A 20,473-nucleotide genomic window follows, 5' to 3' on the forward strand; every position below is an offset into this window, starting at 1 on the left:
AGTTAACTGCACCTCATATTGAAGCCCAAGTAAATGCTTCACAGAGTTCAAGTAACAGACATAGCCCAACATCAACTGATCAGTAGAGACTGTGTGAATCGGGCCTTCATTGTTGAATTGCTGCAAAGAAACCACTACTGAAGGACCCTAATAATAATAATAATAATAAGAGACTTGCTTGGACCTAGACACATGAGCAATGGACATTAGACTGGTGGAAATCTGTCCTTTGGTCTGATGAGTACACATTTGAGAGATTTGGTTCCAACTGCCGTGTCTTTGTGAGATGCAGAGTAGGTGAACGAATTATCTCCACTTGTGTGGTTCCCACCGTGAAGCATGGAAGAGGTGTGGGGGTGCTATGCTGGTGACACTGTCTGTGATTTATTTAGAATTCAAGGCTCACTTAACTGGCATGGCTACCACAGCATTCTGCAGTGATACGCCATCCCATGTGGTTTGTGCTTAGTGGGACTATTATTTGTTTCTCAGCAGGACAATGACCCAACACACCTCCAGGCTGTTTTGGGCTTTTTGACCAAGAAAGAGAGTGATGGAGTGCTGCATCAGATGACCTGGCCTCCACAATCTCCCGACCTCAACCTAATTTGAGATGGTTTGGGATGAATTGGACCGCAGAGTGAAGGAAAAGCAGCCAACAAGAGCTCAACATATGTGGGAACTCCTTCAAGACTGTTGGAAAAGCATTCCTGGTTCAACAACACAACAACCATTTTGCGACACCTGCAATAACATCTGCTAAACAAGTGTATGTGACCAATAAAATTTGATTTGATTTGGGCTACTTTGAAGAATATCAAATATATTTGGATATTTTTTTTGTACACTTTTTGGGGGTTACTACATGATTCCATATGTGTTATTTCATAGTTTTGATGTCTTCACTATTATTCTACAATGTAGAAAATAAAGAAAAACTCTTGAATGAGTCGGTGTGTCCAAACTTTTTTACTGGTACTTTATGTGATAACATTGCAGTCTAGAAGGAATGGTGAAGCTTTTTCTGTTTTGTTAACATGTTTCATTCTCTGTTTTGTTTCCATTTCTTACAATAGGTTGGTAACCGTTTTGGTTACTTCAATAAGGACCAACTCGTAATCAATCACATATACACTGAAAAAGAATTGGAGATTCCTGCTGAGGTAAGTCAATAAATAGATGTAGGCCTAGTTCACTACTGCCAATGCATCATCGCTTAAAACATTATCTGGAATGACTGAACTTCTTTCTGAAATAGGTAGTATGACTCAAACAATGTTTTCTTTTTCTTTTCAGGAAACCGACTTTGTTTGCTTTGACACTGGACACGATAAGTTTGACAGTTATGACATTGATTCACTGTTAGGTTCCTCTTTATTGTTAACAGACAAGGAGGAATCTGTGCAAGTAACCACAGAGACTTTTTACCTAAACAAAAGTGCTGAGAGCACCACAGTGGAAGTGGATGAGCCTCCACCTGAAGTGACATTGTTAGAAAATTATGAGATTGATAGGGATGTTCCTGAGGACATTGATAAGGTTGTAGAGGTTCTAGATAATGATGATCTGAGACATTTTGAGGCTTTAGAGTCCTCTCTGCCTCAGCCTGAAACTCTTGACACAAAGGGAGTGGAATATAACACTGTACTTGAGACCACAGCTGAGAGGATCAAAGATTACCTTCAGAAAGATCAGCAGAGGACAGAGGACTCTGTGCCGTACAGTGTTGTTGAACCAGAGGAAGGTGAGATCAAAGAAGCCCCCTCAGAACCTCTATCCAAAGATGATCCTGAGTTAGAAAATGCACCTGGTGGTTTTTCAGAAGGCAGACCTATGCCGGAGTTAAAAACCACACTTGGAATAACTTTTGATGCTGTCACTTCCAATGATGAGGACACTTGGAAGGTGATTCCATATGATGAGGAAAGTGACAAGACTGAATATCAGCAGGATGAGGAAAGTGATTATCATCTCAGGGAAACTCCATTGCTGGCTTTTTCTGAAGTAAGTTCTAGTTTGGAACACGAGAACATTCTGGAATCTGATCATACAGATGAGGAAGACAGTCTATCAGAGGTACCTCATACACAGAAACAGGACTCCAAGGACAATAACCTGTGGTCTGCATTTGGTGATACAGTTTTTAACATTGTCAGTGGTGGGGAAAGAATAGCTCATGTTGCCAGTTCAGAGGAAGATGAGGAGGATGACGAAGGTGAGATTACACCAGAGCAGCCTCCCAAAATTGAAGAACCCAAGGAGTCATTTGGCTGTTCTACTTCCTCTGAGCTAATCTTTGAGCAACCTGCGGATTCTAATTTCACTGAGGATGCTGTCAAAGTACCTGATGAGGATTCTCAGATGTTGCAGCTTGAGGATGAATCTGAAGAAGCTGACATTGAACCTTCAACACCTCCTGCTGATGAGGCGAGTCCCTTTGAACACACTGAGGCTTTAGCAGAGAATCTTACAGTAGATGACAGCCCTGTCCCTAAACAGCTCTCACAGACAGACATGCTCTCAGACTTTGATAGTAAAATTAACGAATTAGAGCAGAAACAGGCTGTTGAAGAACTCCCCATACAAAAAGAGGAGTCAATAGATTTCTCACAAGTAGAGAATACATTTAAACAGGGTGGTACAGAGCTTTTCAGACTATTGCGAGAACCATACCAGAAGATCCCAGATCCAAGTAAAAACACAATGGTGAAAGAGAGCCATCTTGAACTCCCCATAGAGGAGGATGATTCAATACACCTAGAGGGGGAAGAGATTGAGGAAGAGTTGCTAGAGGATGAACATGCAGTATTGTCTTCATCCAAAACTGAGCACACTGATGAAAATGACACAGAAAGTCTATCTGAATTTGGGTCAGAGCAACCCAATAATTATACACAAACCGATGTTGTATCCAGTGATGTGTTGGATGTGGTCCAACACGACGAGGCTATTGACATAGAACCTGAGGTGCATGAGACTGAAAGTGATGCTGAAAGCCACACACCCTCACTTAAAGATAAAGTTCTGGATCCCCTTCCAAACAAGGCGACGGAATACAATGACAATGTGTTGAGGCTGACACTATTGCGAGATCACTTCAAGGAGGAGGATATGGAGCGCCTCCAAAAGATTCTAGGTCTTCAGAATCTCTTTAGGGTGGAGTTCCTGTTTTCTGACCTGGAGCTGAAGGCTGCCCGGCTGTCCCAGACAAACACCAGTGAGGACATTGAAAAGGTGCTGGAAGCCATTTTGGAAGCCTCTGAAACCCCAATCCTGGATGAGATTGAGAGGATGCTGGATGCCCAGGAGAACGCTGACCTGCAGCAGGAGGCTGGTGAGTTTGTCGAGGAAGCTTCCATCATGGACGACTTCCAGGAATTGGTGTTCACCCTGAGTCAGAAGTACTCAACGGCCAGAAACAGTGCTCCCCTGGCAGTGGGCAGTCAACTACACCCTGACACAGGTAATATATATTTTTTTTCAGTTTGTTCATGTCAGAGTATAGGAGGATTAAAACCTTTTTGTTAAATAAATATTTGGAAAGTCTCATTACATTGCTAATGACATGATAATAATGCCTGGAGATTTGGTTTGCAGAATAAGCTGTATTTAAGAAATGCTCAAGTACAACAAAGTAAATAGTAATCTGTTGACAGAACAAATACACTTCCTGACAATGCCAGTTAGATTGTAATGCATGAACATTTACTCACTGTTTGCACCTCTCTGAATGTTTCAAAAGATGGGGATATGTCTGATGATGCGGAGGAAGAGAAGACATTCCCGCAGTCTGTGGAGGACACAGACAAGGACAACCTCACTGTGACAGAGACGGGTGAAGAGACTAAGGCACCTGAGAAGCCTGCCCATGATGGTCACAAGATACCAGATATGGGCATTGAGGAGGATAGTGGGTACTTGAACAGAAACAAAGACAATCAGGCAAGCTCTAAAACTCCAGAAGAAATCCAGAGGGGCCCTCAAACTATTTTGGAAAATACCTTGGACATTGGACTTAGCGTAGACATGGATCACCCTCCCTCAGGTAGGTGTTCATTATATTTCCCTACTTTTGAAATTGTGGTGAGATGTAAACTATGCATTAACCTAATTTGCTTGTGCTGTATTTCCAGGATCTCTGGAATCACCTGTCACTGATTTCCATGAAGATGAGCAGAGTGGTTCATCATTTGTATCAGTGCTAATTTTATCTGGTCATCTCATCACCCTGTTTTATGAGTATCTTGGAATATATGGTGTTATGGTAAGTTACTTCATGTATTTCTCTCTTGTGAATGGGCTTTCCTTTCCATTGTAATTTACTAATTGCCTCCATGCAGTGCTTAGGACTCAAGTATTCATACTTATTTTATTATTGCTGGGACAATGCATGTATTATTTTTATTTGGGGGGGCATTTGCCATGCTGACAGCGTTACCCAACCCTTCCCCTTTTTTTCAACTGGTAGTTGAGTACAGCACCGTTTCCGTTAAATTAAACGTTCCAGAACGTAAAAACGTACTGAATGCAGCCCAGGTTCAGTGATCCTTTCCCATTTTTTTGTAGACGTGTTCTAGTGAAGTGTAGGCTTAAGTTAAGTGTCCACAGCCGGTGTTTTGCTTATTGAGTGGGATATAAATGACACCGCCGCTCGTTTTACCAGGCTTTGCGTAGAGAGTAATCGCGTTCAGAACTCTAAAAGGAGACTAGTAGACATGTTGTTGGCGAAGCAGAGCCAGCATTGGCAAGCTAACCTTCAAGCTTAGGTTATAGTAGCTAGAAAGATAGGTACATATTGTCCTCTCCTGGGTAAATAGAACCACGATGAAGGATCCTCTCCAGTAGTCGACAACGTTGATCAGTTGGTGAAATTAGGATTTTCGGGTTTACGCAAACGAGTTGCATTGCAAGTCACAAGCCAAACTAACTTGATAGCCAGCTCAACTGTCAAAGTAACGTATGGTAGCGATGGATTCGGAAGAAACAACCGCATTACCCACTTTGCCCCTGATGACAGAATCTGATCAACTGTCTGTCTTGTACTGTCTTGTACTTCAATATGTAAGTAGTTGGCTACAATGTAGCTAGCTGGCAAGTCAAGTCTCAGGCCGCCATATGGCTGGCTGGCTAGCTACATTGAAACTGAATCTTGTTGGCAACTTCATTGTCAACTTAATTTTGTCCAACAATACCTAATGCATTTCCCAAATAGTTGCAGCCTAGAATGGGTCACTTGATTGCTCTTAGTTTCGATTTTTTTCGAAGTGGAAGTTGCCTGTCCTCTTCCTCATTAAAAAAATGGCTCACTTTCCAGACTAGCAGTATCTGTTCTTCCTGTATCTGGGTCTCAGATCGAGAGGTGCCTTCAAGTTGTTGAATTTTGCTTTGACAGCTTCCCCTTACATAACTCACCTGAGGTTACATGCCATTAAAATCTACACATGGCTCATGTCTAGTGATATGTTATGTAATCATCTGTTTTGTTTATTGGCCATTTTACAGGGTGAAAGGCTACATGATGCAATCTTTTGCACTCTAAATCCACATAGGCCTAAGGCTTGTTAGTTAGATTCACTCTGTGGTGATTCATTTAGCTATTCCCTGAATTTCACTGAGAGACTGTGATGGAAGTTCTGTATTGTGCAAAGGTCACCATGTATGGACAGTGTTAGGAGCCCAGGCCAATCCAATCCCAATTGATTACATAAGGTCAAAGCAAATCTTCTCTCTATTGATTTTGATCAACAACTAGGTTATAGGCTATGTCTATTTCTAAACCCACCTTGATTTGATCTGAAGATATGCCTCTGCATTGACCTAGAGGGTGCTCAGTGGGATATCCATTAGCCATGCTTGTAAACAGAACACTGGAATGCCTGATGGTTTAGTTCAATGTTTTTAACATCACTTATTTTCATCTGTCGTCTCAGGCCAACTATTACCCAACTTATTTGCTAAGCCTGACATGTGCTGTCGTAATACTGATTTGGACCTGTCTCTCCCCAGATGGTCACCAGCCTGCCAGAGCACTGGAAGCCAGGTCCAGACTTCTACAGCGTGTTCTGTGAACCCGTGCTGGTCACTGCAGGTGCCGGGGTCATCGGCTTCCTCTTCTGGAGGAGCATTCTATCTGTAAGTCATTGTTGCACGGTTACCGCTTTCATAATTTCTGATTGCTTTATGTTATTCTATGATGTATTGTATGCTACCATTGAGGAGGCTGTTTGCTGACACTTTTGTTTTCCTCCTCACAGGTCAAAAGCAAGTCATATCTAAGTAAGTTCTTCTCTCTGGCTATTTAGGGTGCATAGTGAATCCTCATTCATATTGCTTACAGGCTGTTGTCCTTGTCACGTGTAAACCATGTCTGATTTCATATTCTTGTCATTTATTTTATTAGCTACTGAAAAAGAGCTGGTGGACAGAATGAAAATGCTTGAACAAGAGAAGGAGGAGATACTCCAAAAGGTCGCTGAACTGCAGCAACGGGTAAGTTGCAGAGACTTTTCACTGAAGATCCAGAATTTTGAGTTCAATGTGAATTAAGGGACATAATGTTTTGACAGTATATTTCTACTGGGTTCCCCTTAGGGCGAAGATCTTAAAGAAAATCAAAAGCTGTCTGAAAAATCTGCCACTTTATCTCTGGAGAAGATTCAGGATTTGGAGGTGTCTCTGAGAAATATTATCTTGATCACATGTCATGCTGACAATTATTTTATTTTTTATTATAATTGTTTTCTTCTCCATAGTGTTTAAATTGACTAGGCATTTTATTTTTCTATCCAATAGAATATTGTGCAAGAGATGGAGAGACAAAATGAGCGCCTGGATGAGGAAAATCACTTACTCGCCATATCCTTTGACAAAGAGCGGGCCAATTCTGCGAAACATGAAAATATGGTGAGTAGTATTGAGCGATTTGGCTGTAATTAAAATGTTTCAGAACAACCAATTCTCTGACGTCGGTTCAATTATTTGAAACCCATTAAGTTAGTTTATTATGTGAGCTCAATGTGCCGTTTCTCTAGAGAGAAATCAAATCAAGCCCAAACTTTGGGACGTTGTAGTTTTCAACAGGCAAATAAATATTCAACATAGTTTAGTGCAGACAATGTGGTAATTTACTAAAATGACCACAATCCATTACAGCTACCTGGACTTGTGCGGGCAGTCACAGAGAGAAAGTGACAGCCTGCAAACGAAAGAGACACCCTAGAGAGCAGTTGCTTTAATGATGTAGACAGCATAGGCAGCTACTATTAGCCATCTACTATCCTAATTAGGATGGCTCGTTGATGAGCACAGAGGAAGATGGTTGTCATTATGCTTATCATTATCTTTGCCCATAGATGTCCGAAATGGACAAAACCATTGAGAAGTTGAAGCGCAGCAAGAAGAAGACCCAGGACGCACTCTCAAAGGTATATGTCATATACGTGAACATGCCCAATGAAAATATGTCAAATATATTAACATTGCAACAATCAAATGTAAAGTGTTTATTTCCTTTTAATTATCCTTATCATTGAATCTGTAGTCTACCATTCTGATGGATGAAGTCAAGCTCCGTGAAGATGCCCGGAATGCCCAGCACCAGGTTCTGGAGAAGGATATTGCCACCCTGAAGGAGGAGAACCTCTCGGTGAGTACCAATATGGAACAACGATTCACAATTTAAGCCTCAAGACATTGTTAGGACTCATTGGCCATGCAGGGCCTGCATAGCACTGTCCTTATGACCTAATTTCCTTGTTACAGCTGCACCATGCTGCCAAGTTGTGGGAGGAGAAGCACAGGGAGACAAGAGAGCAGATCAAAGTCTACCACAAGTCTCAGAAAGACCTGGAGGATTCCCTCGTTCAAAAGGACCACAACATTGAGGTTTTTTTTTTTTTTACACGTTACGATATTGTTACACACATCAATTCCTGTTCACACCTTCTCAAATGCAACCTTGATGACAAAGAAACATGTCACCTTTATTATGTTCCAAAAAAATACTTCTTGACTGATTCCAGGGGAAAAGTATCTCAATTGGTGCTTCTCAACCTCTCTGGCAGGTTCTATCTGACCTGCTAGGAGACCTGGAGGCCTGCAATGACCTGAAAGGTGGAGTTGTGGCTAACGGGGAAGCCTTTAACAGTAAGTCACCTGACACTGTGTCCTAATCAGAGGCGGCTGGTGGGAGGAGCTATAGGAGGACGGGCTCCGTGTAATGGCTGGAATGGAATGAAAAACATGGAAACAGTATGCTTGACTCCGTTCCGTTTACGCCATTATAGTGAGACAGTCCTCCTATAGCTCCTCCCACCAGCCTTCTCTGATTAGGATACTGTCATATGATTTGGTCTTATGTAGCACACTTATGTAGCATGTTTTTTACATTGGATTAAGGTAGAGACTTGGAGCAACAAAATGGTATATCATACACTACTGTTGAGGAACAATGGGAAAGTAATTCTGCTTTGAAAGTTAATAAGCTTGTAACTCATACTGGAGAGCTCTTCTTTGTCTATACCCATTCAGCATTGTTCACACCCTCTTTAGCCTTAGTCCCACCCATCTCTTTAAGGATTCACATGTGAGGTCGTGTACTAAACAACCAAAGATTTCAAGACTAAAGGCTGGTTTACACTACGTCTATCGACATGTCTGTAGACATGAAAATTCTATTATGAAGAAAAAATCTAATCACAAAAACGACAGGCCGCATGACATCAGCAGCCTGGTGGTCCAAAATAGCATAATTGGTGTATTTTAACACCAATAAACCCAACCATTTAAAATTTGAATTTTGTATATGTCAATCTAGCAAATCAAGAAAATTTCTAAACAATGGTTTTGTTTGTTTCTAGCTTGTTAGTTGGCTAGCCAGTTCAAATAATGACCATATCATATACCTGACAGTCTTAACTTTAGCTAATTAGTATTCATTATTACAGGAAAAAAACTTTCTGACAAAATTAGAAACTTATATCGGAAAATAGTTTCCCTTAATTTGAAGATGTATAAAACACCTGTCTCCAGAATACAACAGCCTTCAATGTGTTCTATTTTCGACTGCCTCTGCATATTTGCAATCAAACCGCAGAATTTTCTCCATCTACTTAGCTATCATACTCTGCTTCCACCGGACAGTCCACTGATTTCAAAACTTGGTCCTCCTAAAAGTGGAGAGCATCTTTTCAAAAAAGCTGCGTTAGAAAGGATTACTTACACATACTGAGAAGCTCATGTTATAGACCAAAGCGTGCTACATGGCAGACCAATCCGAACTCGTTTAATGGCGCGTCCAGCTCATCCATCCAAAAAAACGAATTTTGATAGTTATACATTCAAATGCCTCTCCTGTGAATTATTGACGCGGTACATACGCCTACTTTCCTGAAATGTGTCACTGTGTTTACAATTATTTGTTTCAGACAAGCAGACCATCATCCAAAACCGCATTAAGCAAATGATGGTCGTCTCTCGGGTAAGACTGAGTTCTTTCTTGAACGTCCCATTGTGTCCCATTGGACCCAGATTTCTGTGTACCTGAAGGCAGGTAAAACTCGTGCTCAGAACCAAGAAGTGTGTCAACTCTTGCACTAACTGTTGGCAGAACTTTCCACAGGTCCAGACCACTCTGTCTGTTGTGGAGGAAGAGCGCGATCGCTTCATGACCAAGCTGCTGAACAAAGAGAAGTCCAGGAAAGAGCTGGAAGGTATGTCCCAGCAACTAGAATTTGAAATGCATCACTACCTTTTCTCTCTCAACGCTATCAACTTGTTTTCGCCACAGAGCAATTTCAGAAGCTGGAGCATGACATCTTGTTGGTGAAAAGTGACAAGAACCACCTGGAGAACCAGTACAAGACCCTGCAGCAGAAAAATGACATCATGACCGAGATGTACCAGCAGAAGGAGAACGCTTTGCAGCAGTAAGTAGAATCAGAACCGGTGCAGTTCATGCGTTAATACTGTAGTAGGGTTTGTTCTCCATGGTTCCACAGCATGTAAAAAAATTTTTTTTAAATCCTTGTCTTTTACTGTATTCTTTTACTGTGAGGTTTTCAAATGGACTTTAAGTAGAGTTTGATTTAATTTGTGTGTCGCCTTACAGGAAGCTGACCAAGGAGGAGTTTGAGCGCCCCAACAAGGAAGACCGGCTGATGAAGGTGGACAGCAAGGCCCTAGAGGAGGAGGTCAAGGTGTGTAGGCAGCGCGTTAAAGAGATCCAGGATGAGCTGAAACGGACCGAGAAGTCCTACAAAGCCCAGATCATTGAGCAGGAGCAGAAATCTCATGGGAACTGGGTTTGTACAATACAACTTTTTTAGTCCATTTGTTAAAGAAACAACATGTCTCATTTCTCAACCCCCATCGATGGCACATACATTAGGATCAGGACATTTTTTTAAAGTCTTCTGTTTGGCCAGTCATTTGTAAGGTGAATTTAGTCCAAAACAGGAGATTTTAAATGTCTATTCCTTCTCTCTAGGTGATTGCACGCACCGCAGAGCGAGCTATGTTCGACGAGAAGAAGGAAAACACTAACCTTCGTAACTTGTGAGTGCAACACTAATACAACAGACTCAATTGGGCTATACTAATGCAGGGCTCAAGGCTTATTTAGTTGATGGCACCAGCACATGATTTGGTTGCATACATTTTTCGCCACTGATATAATGACCTGACCTGTGTCCCAAAATGTACCTGCATTCCATACAGAACCAGGCTAATAATGACTAGCCATCTTTACATTAGCATGCCCTTGAGTTCTAACATTGATTTGGATAGATTTACTCAGGGTGCAATGTGTCTTTTTTGTCAGTGGAAGTTTATAAATCCTTTGAGATGCATGCTTTCTCTCTCTATTCAGCTAGTAATAGGCTACATTTGGTTATTAATTAATGATATATTAAAAAGCTGTATGATATAATTTTGCAATGTAAGACATTGCTCTGTTTGTTAGAATTGTGGAAATGTATTTTCTAAAGTAAGCCTGTAAAATATTATTTTACATTTAAAAATAGTATGTTGTCCCTTAATTAAGACAGACTGCTTTTTGAAGGAGAGTTCAATGTGTCTACAGTAGGCTAGCCAAGACGAGTGCTAGTTGTCTTTGTAGCTTTCTTTTTTGTACACTATCAACAGTAGCCAGTAGAATATTTTTTTTCTCCAGTGACAAGCGAACTGAGATGGTATTCTAGGATTCAAAAAGTAAGATATTTCTTCTAACACATCCAGGGAATGCGTAATTGGTATTTTGATGTGAAACCTGTCCAATTAGGATCCAAAATGATCCGATATGTCTGCCTACACACCTTGACCTAGGCTATATTATTCACCACCTGAGGAAGTGGAAACTCAAAACACTTATCTAGATTGCTAACTCTAAATATGTTAATGTTACTAGATAGCTCATTTATTAGCAAATGTAATGTCTTACAAAAGATTTCCAGCACTAGGCCCGTCCAGGCTACTGGATGTAGCCCTATTCACTGCAAATGTTGCACTCCACGGGCGCATCAAAACCATGTACTACATAGCCTACTCCGGTTGTTAAGTGGTGCCATGAGCTACATATTGAGAGCTGAGAAATGTAATTGTATACTCACAGAAAGCTGTGACTCTCCTCTCTGTAACTAGAACAAAAGTAGCTGCTTTGCAAACGGCCTTTTTCCGAATTGCATTTTAAGCAGCGGTCATATGGTTGTGCTAATTAGAATGCGCACCTCACCTATTGCTCACTCAAAATGGAGACAGGCAGATCCTTTCATTTGGTTTATTTTTGGTCAATATCACATTTACTTTTTGAGTCATAATAGTAAAGTAAAAAGAGACGCATTGTGAACCAAAGGTTGCACTGCCAAGTCGAAGGGCCACAAATGCAAGTGTTTTGGTCACAGTTTTGCAAGCTGTATTAGTCTAGATTTGGAGGTACAGTATTGAGAGTCTAAATGCCTGGTCTCTTTTTCACCCTAGACTGACTGACATGTCCAGCAAGCTGAATGAGCTCCGTAGGCCTCTGTTCAAGCCCACCCCTGGGATGGCTCCCATGCCTCTCCGACGAGGTAAGAACCAATCCTCAGTTCACGTTATTTAGTGCTGGCGACTAGCACGTCTGCATTCAGTAAGGCAAAATTGTCAGAACATATCTTGCAGATAGAAATTAAATGAATAGGGCTGATATGACACTATTCTTGAGGACAGAGAATCATATTTCTATCTGAACGTTCTGTAACGTTCCTGGACATTTCTATTGTCTTGTCGGTTGGATATCAGCTGTGACTGCGTTTCAAATTAGATTTTGGACTTTTTGACTGTCTGATACCCCATCTGCTGTTTGACTTCCACCCTCTGAAATGCATGTTTTCCTGAGGTTTTGATTTGTATTCCTTGTAGCTGGTCCAATGTGGAGAGACTGACATTGTTTTGTTGTTAAATGGTTTTGCTAAACAGGTGATTAGTACGGGCCCTCACCTGTGAGTGGAGGTGCCCCTTCCCCCTCCTCTCATGATAGAAGTTCACGGGTGCCCCCCCTGTGGGGTGAAGGAACGAGCCCTATCGGGAGTCTCCTGAACCCCCGCCCCGGACAGCCTTGGCCCTGCTGATTGGCCGAGCAGTACCATCCCTCAGCCAATCAAACCCCCCTTGTTCACCCTTGTATGCCCTGACTCCCCGCTTTCTTTTTCACCTTTCCTTTTCCCTCTGTCTTTACCTCCGCTGTGGTGTTTCAATAATTCACTTATTTTTCTTCCTACTGCTCTCATCCTGCTCTTTGCTGGTACCCACCGCTGACCTTTTCCTCTTCCTAATGTTTGTCTTCTGATTACGTCCTCTCTGATTTTCAAGGAAATTCTTTCCTGTCTCTTTCACTGCCATCTTTCTCACCTGTGTTTGCGTGTCCAGACGATCCAGAATGTTCCTATGCCCCCGTTTGCTTTCACAATTTGGAATAACCGCTCTTGCATGCCTCTTGCTCTTTCAGTATTTTGGTGGTGTTTTTGTTGTGTTCAGCTGTTGTGTGTGGCAACTCATTAGGTTACAAAAGCTTCAGCCTTTGCTTTCTCTTGTGGGATTACTGCATTCCATACATTTTTACATTTAAAATATATACTACCATTCAAAAGTTTGGGGTCACTTCGAAATGTCTTTGTTTTTGAAAGGAAAGCATTTAAAATAACATCAAATTGACCAGAAATACAGTGTATACATTAATGTTGTAAATGACTATTGTAGCTGGAAAGTTTATTTTTTATTTTTTTAATGGAATATCTACATAGGCGTACAGAGGCCCATCACTCCTGTGTTCCAATGGTACGTTGTGTTAGCTAATCCAAGTTTATCATTTTAATAGGCTAATTGATCTTTAGAAAAACCCCTTTGCAAGTATGTTAGCACAGCTGAAAACTGGTGTTCTGATTAAGGAAGCAATAAAATTGGCCTCCTTTTAGACTAGTTGAGTATCTGGAGCATCAGTATTTGTGAGTTCAATTACAGGCTCAAAATGGCCAGAGCACTTTCTTCTGAATCTCGCCAGTCTATTCTTGTTCTGAGAAATGAAGGCTATTCCTTGTGAGAAATTGTCAAGACACTGAATATCTCGCACAACGCAGTGTACTACTCCCTTCACAGAACAGCGCAAACTGGCTCTAACCAGAATAGAAAGGAGTGGGAGGGAACAAGTACATTGGTGTTTAGTTTGAGAAACAGACACCTCACACGTTGAGGAACTGGCAACTTCATTAAATAGTACCCGCAAAACACCAGTCTCAACGTCAACAGTGAAGAGGCGACTCCGGGATGCTGGCCTTTCAGAAGAAAAGTCTTTGTTTCTGGCCATTTTGAGCCTGTACTCGAACCACGCAGCCATTATACTGCTCAGGAAGGAGACGCGTTCTGTCTCCTAGAGATGAACTTAATCCTAACCGACTTGCCAAAACTATAGTTTGTAAACAAGAAATTTGTGGAGTGGTTGAAAAACTAGTTTTAATGACTCCAACCGAACTGTATATACACATACACACAGTACCAGTCAGAAGTTTGGACACCTACTCATTCTAGGGTTTTTATTTTTACTATTTTATACATTGTAGAATCATAGTGAAGACACCAAAACTATGAAACAACACATTGAATCATGTAATAACCAAAAGTGTTGAACAAATCAAAATACATTTGAGATTTTTGAAGTAGCCTCCCTTTGACTTGATGACAGCTTTGCACACTCTTGGCATTCTCTCAACCAACTTCACCTGAAATGCTTTTCCAACAGTCTCTTGTTGGCTGTTTTTCCTACACTCTGGGGTCAAACTCATCCCAAACCATCTCAATTGGGTTGAGGTCGGGTGATTGTGGAGGCCAGGCCATCTGATGCAGCACTCCATCCCTCTCCTTGGTCAAATAGCCCTTACACAGCCTGGATGTGTGTTGGGTCATTGTCCTGTTGAAAAACAAATGATAGTCCCACTAAGCGCAAACCAGATGGGATGCCGTATCACTGCTGTGGTAGCCATGCTGGTTAAGTTAAGTGTCCCTTGAATTCTAAATAAATCACAGACAGTGTCACCAGCAAAGCACTATCACACCACACCACCTCCATGCTCCACGGTGGGAACCACACATATGGAGATCATCCGTTCACCTACTCTGCATCTCATAAAGACATGAAGGTTGGAACCAAAAACTCTCACATTTGTACTCTTCAGACCAAAGGACAGATTTCTGTCAGTCTCATCTCCATTGCTCTTGTTTATTGGCCCAAGCAAGTCTCTTCTTATTGGTGTCCTTTTAGTGGTTTCTTTGCAGCAATTCGACCATGAAGGCCTGCTTCACGTGGTCTCCTCTGAACAGTTGATGTTGAGATGTGTCTGTTACTTGAACTCTGAAGCATTTATTTGGGCTGGTAACTAATGAACTTATCCTCTGCAGCAGAGGTAACTCTTGGTCTTTCCTGTGGCGTTTCTCATGAGAGCCAGTTTCATCATAGAGCTTGATGGTTTTTGAGACTGCACTTAAAGAAACTTTAAAAGTTCTTGAAATTTTCCAGATTGACTGATCTTCATGTCTTAAAGTAATGGACTGTTTCTTTTTGCTTATTTGAGCTGTTCTTGCCATAATATGGACTTGGCCCTATTTGGTAAAATACCATCTTTATAACCCCCCTACCTTGTCACAACACAACTGATTGGCTCAAATGCATTAAGAAGGAAAGAAATTCCACAAATTAACTTTTAACAAGGCACACCTGTTAATTGAAATGCAGTCCAGGTGATTACCTCATGAAGCTGGTTGAGAGAATGCCAAAAGTGTGCAAAGCTGTCATCAAGGCAAAGGGTGGCTTCTTTGAAGAATCTCATATTCTGGTAGTGGTACTTCTAGTTCTGGAAGAATAATATCCTACCATGACATGACCAAACATTTTCCTCAGACTGCAAATAGACCAGACTTTGCTATAAATAGATGGTAGCATGAACCAGTAATGTGGTCTTGAGTCAGGTGCCTAATGACAACCAGGAGAGCCAAGGTTAGCATTGTAGAAGATTTGAGAATATTGCAGTGTTTTACGTTGATGTATCACCGTGTATTTATTGTCCAACAGGACCACGACCTCGCGGCCGTTACCCTCCTGACCACAAACACCCAGTGGCTTCTAGACCTGGTAGGGATTGTATTTTTTGTCAATGAGGGTTGATGTGGTATTATCCCTAATTGAGCCCTTATCCTAAATCTCTAATCATTCTGCCCTTTGTTCCTCCACAGACACCATGGCCCCACGTACATCCTCACCAAGTGATCTGGGCAGCTCGGTAAGTGTCTCAAATTGACTGAAAATGTCCACAGGTTATTTACTTCCTTATTACGTAACAATGTCAGGAGGGAAAAAGTGACATGGAACTAGAGAAGGAAAGTTTCAACGAAACACCGTGAGTCCTTACAGTCTTATGTGCATCTCTCCCCCCTGATCCTCCATCATGTGGGTGTGTTTGCACTAAACAGACCGCTCCACTAGAGTCACAAGCTGAGGCCCAGGCCTCCACAGAGAACCCAGAGGCAGTGAGTATTATGTTGGAGGTAGCAGTGGCAGGGATGTGGATGTGTGTGTGAGCATGCTTACCCCAGCCGTGGATCAGTGGCTGGAGTGGCTGGAGTGGCAGTCAGCTGGGTAGTGGCTTCACAGGGTTGTCAGACTTAACATTGCTGGCTGGATTCTGACATGCATGGTTGCTTGTTTTAAGGAGCTTACAGACGGGCTGCGGTGAACTGAACATTTCTGCCGACTGTGTATAGATGCCAGCGGTCTCGGTTGTTGTCAGCTCGACAGTTGTGATTTAAAACATTGGTTGGTTGGCGAGATGGACTCTGCTCAATGGTCAACCATGCATATTTTGAAGCCTTGAGTGTAGAGCCAACGCCCAACGCCGCTCACTGGAGTGAGTACCACGAACCGCGACAATTGCAAAACTGCTTGCCTTTTGCCGCCCTAGTCCCATTGAAGTCTGAAGACCTTTGCCGCTCCCCATGGCCCGTCTGTAAGCTCCTTTTTATTTTTTCCCTATATCACAACACCCACCCTCCCTCTGACCCCCACTGAATGAATTGGTGACACTGTTCTACAAAGCCATAACTTCAGCACAACAACAGTGCCTTGTGAAAGTATTCGGCCCCCTTGAACTTTGCGACCTTTTGCCACATTTCAGGCTTCAAACATAAAGATATAAAACTGTATTTTTTTGTGAAGAATCAACAACAAGTGGGACACAATCATGAGGTGGAACGACATTTATTGGATATTTCAAACTTTTTTAACAAATCAAAAACTGAAAAATTGGGCGTGCAAAATTATTCAGCCCCTTTACTTTCAGTGCAGCAAACTCTCTCCAGAAAGTTCAGTGAGGATCTCTGAATGATCCAATGTTGACCTAAATGACTAATGATGATAAATACAATCCACCTGTGTGTAATCAAGTCTCCGTATAAATGCACCTGCACTGTGATAGTCTCAGAGGTCCGTTAAAAGTGCAGAGAGCATCATGAAGAACAAGGAACACACCAGGCAGGTCCGAGATACTGTTGTGAAGAAGTTTAAAGCCGGATTTGGATACAAAAAGATTTCCCAAGCTTTAAACATCCCAAGGAGCACTGTGCAAGCGATAATATTGAAATGGAAGGAGTATCAGACCACTGCAAATCTACCAAGACCTGCCGTCCCTCTAAACTTTCAGCTCATACAAGGAGAAGACTGATCAGAGATGCAGCCAAGAGGCCCATGATCACTCTGGATGAACTGCAGAGATCTACAGCTGAGGTGGGAGACTGTCCATAGGACAACAATCAGTCGTATATTGCACAAATCTGGCCTTTATGGAAGAGTGGCAAGAAGAAAGCCATTTCTTAAAGATATCCATAAAAAGTGTTGTTTAAAGTTTGCCACAAGCCACCTGGGAGACACACCAAACATGTGGAAGAAGGTGCTCTGGTCAGATGAAACCAAAATTGAACTTTTTGGCAACAATGCAAAACGTTATGTTTGGCGTAAAAGCAACACAGCTCATCACCCTGACCACACCATCCCCACTGTCAAACATGGTGGTGGCAGCATCATGGTTTGGGCCTGCTTTTCTTCAGCAGGGACAGGGAAGATGGTTAAAATTGATGGGAAGATGGATGGAGCCAAATACAGGACCATTCTGGAAGAAAACCTGATGGTCTGCAAAAGACCTGAGACTGGGACGGAGATTTGCTTCCAACAAGACAATGAAAACATAAAGCAAAATCTACAATGGAATGGTTCAAAAATAAACATATCCAGGTGTTAGAATGGCCAAGTCAAAGTCCAGACCTGAATCCAATCGAGAATCTGTGGAAAGAACTGAAAACTGCTGTTCACAAATGCTCTCCATCCAACCTCACTGAGCTCGAGCTGTTTTGCAAGGAGGAATGGGAAAAATTTCAGTCTCTCGATGTGCAAAACTGATAGAGACATACCCCAAGTGACTTACAGCTGTAATCGCAGCAAAAGGTGGCGCTACAAAGTATTAACTTAAGGGGGCTGAATAATTTTGCACGCCCAATTTTTCAGTTTTTGATTTGTTAAAAAAGTTTGAAATATCCAATAAATGTTGTTCCACTTCATGATTGTTTCCCACTTGTTGTTGATTCTTCACAAAAAAATACAGTTTTATATCTTTATGTTTGAAGCCTGAAATGTGGCAAAAGGTCGCAAAGTTCAAGGGGGCCGAATACTTTCGCAAGGCACTGTACATGATGGATATCTCAAATGTGTTATCATTTAAAGCTGTGTGTGTTTTGAGGTTAATGCTTTGTGGAAACGGTCCTGATTCTGAATCGGTGTGTAGCACTTGGTTGTGTGATTCTTGTGGGACTGTGTAACTTGACTTATTATTGTGGGATATTGTTGTCTTTCTCACCAGTGCATAATTGTTTGTTTTGTTCTAACCTAACGAAACTGTTTGAATCAGATGAAAGTGACTCTCATTGTTGGTGCCAGCAGCAGGGCTACAAGCACAATGGACCTATTGCTATTCTTTGTTTTAATATTTTTTGTTGTTGTTCCTCCCAGAACACTCGACCTCAGGGTCCTGGCTCCCTGCTGGTCTCTCCCATCAGGTCCCCCCCCGACACAAGCCCCGTCCCCCTCAGACCAGTCATCAGCCATCCCTCCGGACTCTGCTACCGTCCCATTCCCGGACCCCACCACATCCCTCCTCCCCCACCCTTCATGCCTCCCGTGTACCGACCAGACAACGGACACTCAGGCATGATGCCTCCTGGACCCCCACCGCCTAACGGACACCCGCCTGGTCCCATGATACCACCCGGACATCAGCCTCCAACTCCTGGTGCTTACAGTCCCCCTTCCCCACACAACCGGTACCTTCCTCCACCTTCTCACTATGAACCGGTGCCTCCCCCATTCGGTAGGTGGTGAATTCTGGCCCCCAGCTTTTATCTCAAGTTGAGTCTTTGTTATTCGCATCGCTAACCACAACTGAAATACTGTTGTTATGTTGGTACTACAGTGTTATATTTAATTTGTATGTTCATTTTTCCTTCTACCTAGGTGTTTCCGGCAGCCCTCCTATGGCCCGACCCATGGGACCCCCACATACCTACGTGCACTATGGACCACTTGATCACTCCATCCTGCCCCCTGGGGTGGCCCCATACCCTCATGTCGGCCCCAGAGACTTCCCTGTGCAGCCACAGGTCCCACATGGCCATGACTCTTCAGTGGGCCCCCAGCCCGGCGCTGGCCCCCAGGGCCAGGGGCAAGACTATAGGTCCCAGCAGGCAACAGCTGCCCCCCAGGACTCAGACAGCTCTGCCATGGCAGAGCCTTAGACACCTACCAACCATTAACGACCCAGCTACATTTAGTCAACCACGATTCATCTCTTTATTTTTTCCTTTTTGTTTTTTAATTAGCTGAAAATAAATATATGATATACTTGCGAAAAACAGAAGTATCTAAAAAGTTAGTGTTCCTATTAAAGCATCAGAAAATCAATGTCTTGTGTTTCGTGTGTCTGAAATGTAATAGACTTGAAGAGGAGTAGTACTGAGGCTTGTTACTCTGCAAGAAGTCCTATTGTGCAATAACATTTCTATTGTGTGACTGAGCTTTTTAAAAGGTTATTATGTTGATTTTGTATTCATTTCACAATGTTATCATGGTTTCCTGTGGAAATGATTATTAAAAATAAATGGACCCCAAGCTTTTGGGTTGCTTGATGAATCATTTCAGAAGTACCATATTATCTGAGCTCTTCCCAAAACTCTCTTCCGAATGAACTGAAAGGGAAAGTTGTGTAAGTTGAAAGTCAGATGTAATTTACTGTTCTTAGGATATTTTATTAATAAAACTGGTAAAAGGTACTGCAGTTTGCTTTTGTTCATATGACAACTTTTGCAATCCATTTTAGTTTGAAAGGAAATGTCTGACAGTGCATTTTGTTTTGTATGGGTAGCTGTATTACATGTGAAAGGCCAGTAATCACCCACTAACTGAACACCTGCCATATTACATTTGTTTCACATTTGTTTCTTTTTGTCATGTTACATCAGGAATTCATCACATTTTTCTATTTATTATGAATAAAAAGAAAATAACCATATTTTTTTTGCACGTGACTAAAGACTATTTGCATTAAATGTATATCATTGCATGCTTTGGTTAGAAATGTTTTACTCTCTGTAGGTCCCAGAACTTTTCTTTGTGCCCACTGACTATTTACCGCTACCAAAACACTTGACTGATTATTGGCATATCTGGAATGTTATGATGTACACTTATCGAGGCTGTCAAATTATTGTGTAGCTGGGCTCTGCTCTGCCTGTCACCATACTGTACACTGAAAGTGGTTCTGAGTGAATGACACAGGGAAAAGTAAGGGCATACAAGGGTGAGTCTTATGCTTTAGTCCAGGGTTTCCAAAACTCAGTCCTTTTGCCCTAGCAC

General features: G+C 42.1%; 1 protein-coding gene across 1 annotated transcript; it reads left to right on the forward strand.

Annotated features, from left to right (window-relative positions):
• Positions 1-763: 763 nt before the first annotated feature.
• LOC112217441 (transport and Golgi organization protein 1 homolog) lies at positions 764-20,129 on the forward strand. The gene is made up of 25 exons (XM_024377729.1): positions 764-769; positions 1,077-1,163; positions 1,297-3,463; positions 3,743-4,045; positions 4,134-4,264; positions 6,007-6,132; positions 6,255-6,276; positions 6,401-6,489; positions 6,592-6,669; positions 6,793-6,903; positions 7,353-7,424; positions 7,541-7,645; positions 7,762-7,884; positions 8,064-8,145; positions 9,426-9,478; positions 9,608-9,710; positions 9,788-9,926; positions 10,109-10,301; positions 10,487-10,554; positions 11,974-12,062; positions 15,593-15,652; positions 15,754-15,800; positions 15,991-16,047; positions 18,575-18,932; positions 19,076-20,129. Exons 3-25 carry the CDS (start codon positions 1,834-1,836, stop codon positions 19,354-19,356), a joined length of 4,320 nt encoding a protein of 1,439 aa, XP_024233497.1. The 5' UTR covers positions 764-769; positions 1,077-1,163; positions 1,297-1,833; the 3' UTR covers positions 19,357-20,129.
• Positions 20,130-20,473: the final 344 nt, after the last annotated feature.

Source organism: Oncorhynchus tshawytscha, unplaced genomic scaffold, assembly GCF_018296145.1.
Source record: "Oncorhynchus tshawytscha isolate Ot180627B unplaced genomic scaffold, Otsh_v2.0 Un_contig_766_pilon_pilon, whole genome shotgun sequence".
Lineage (NCBI taxonomy): Eukaryota > Metazoa > Chordata > Actinopteri > Salmoniformes > Salmonidae > Oncorhynchus > Oncorhynchus tshawytscha.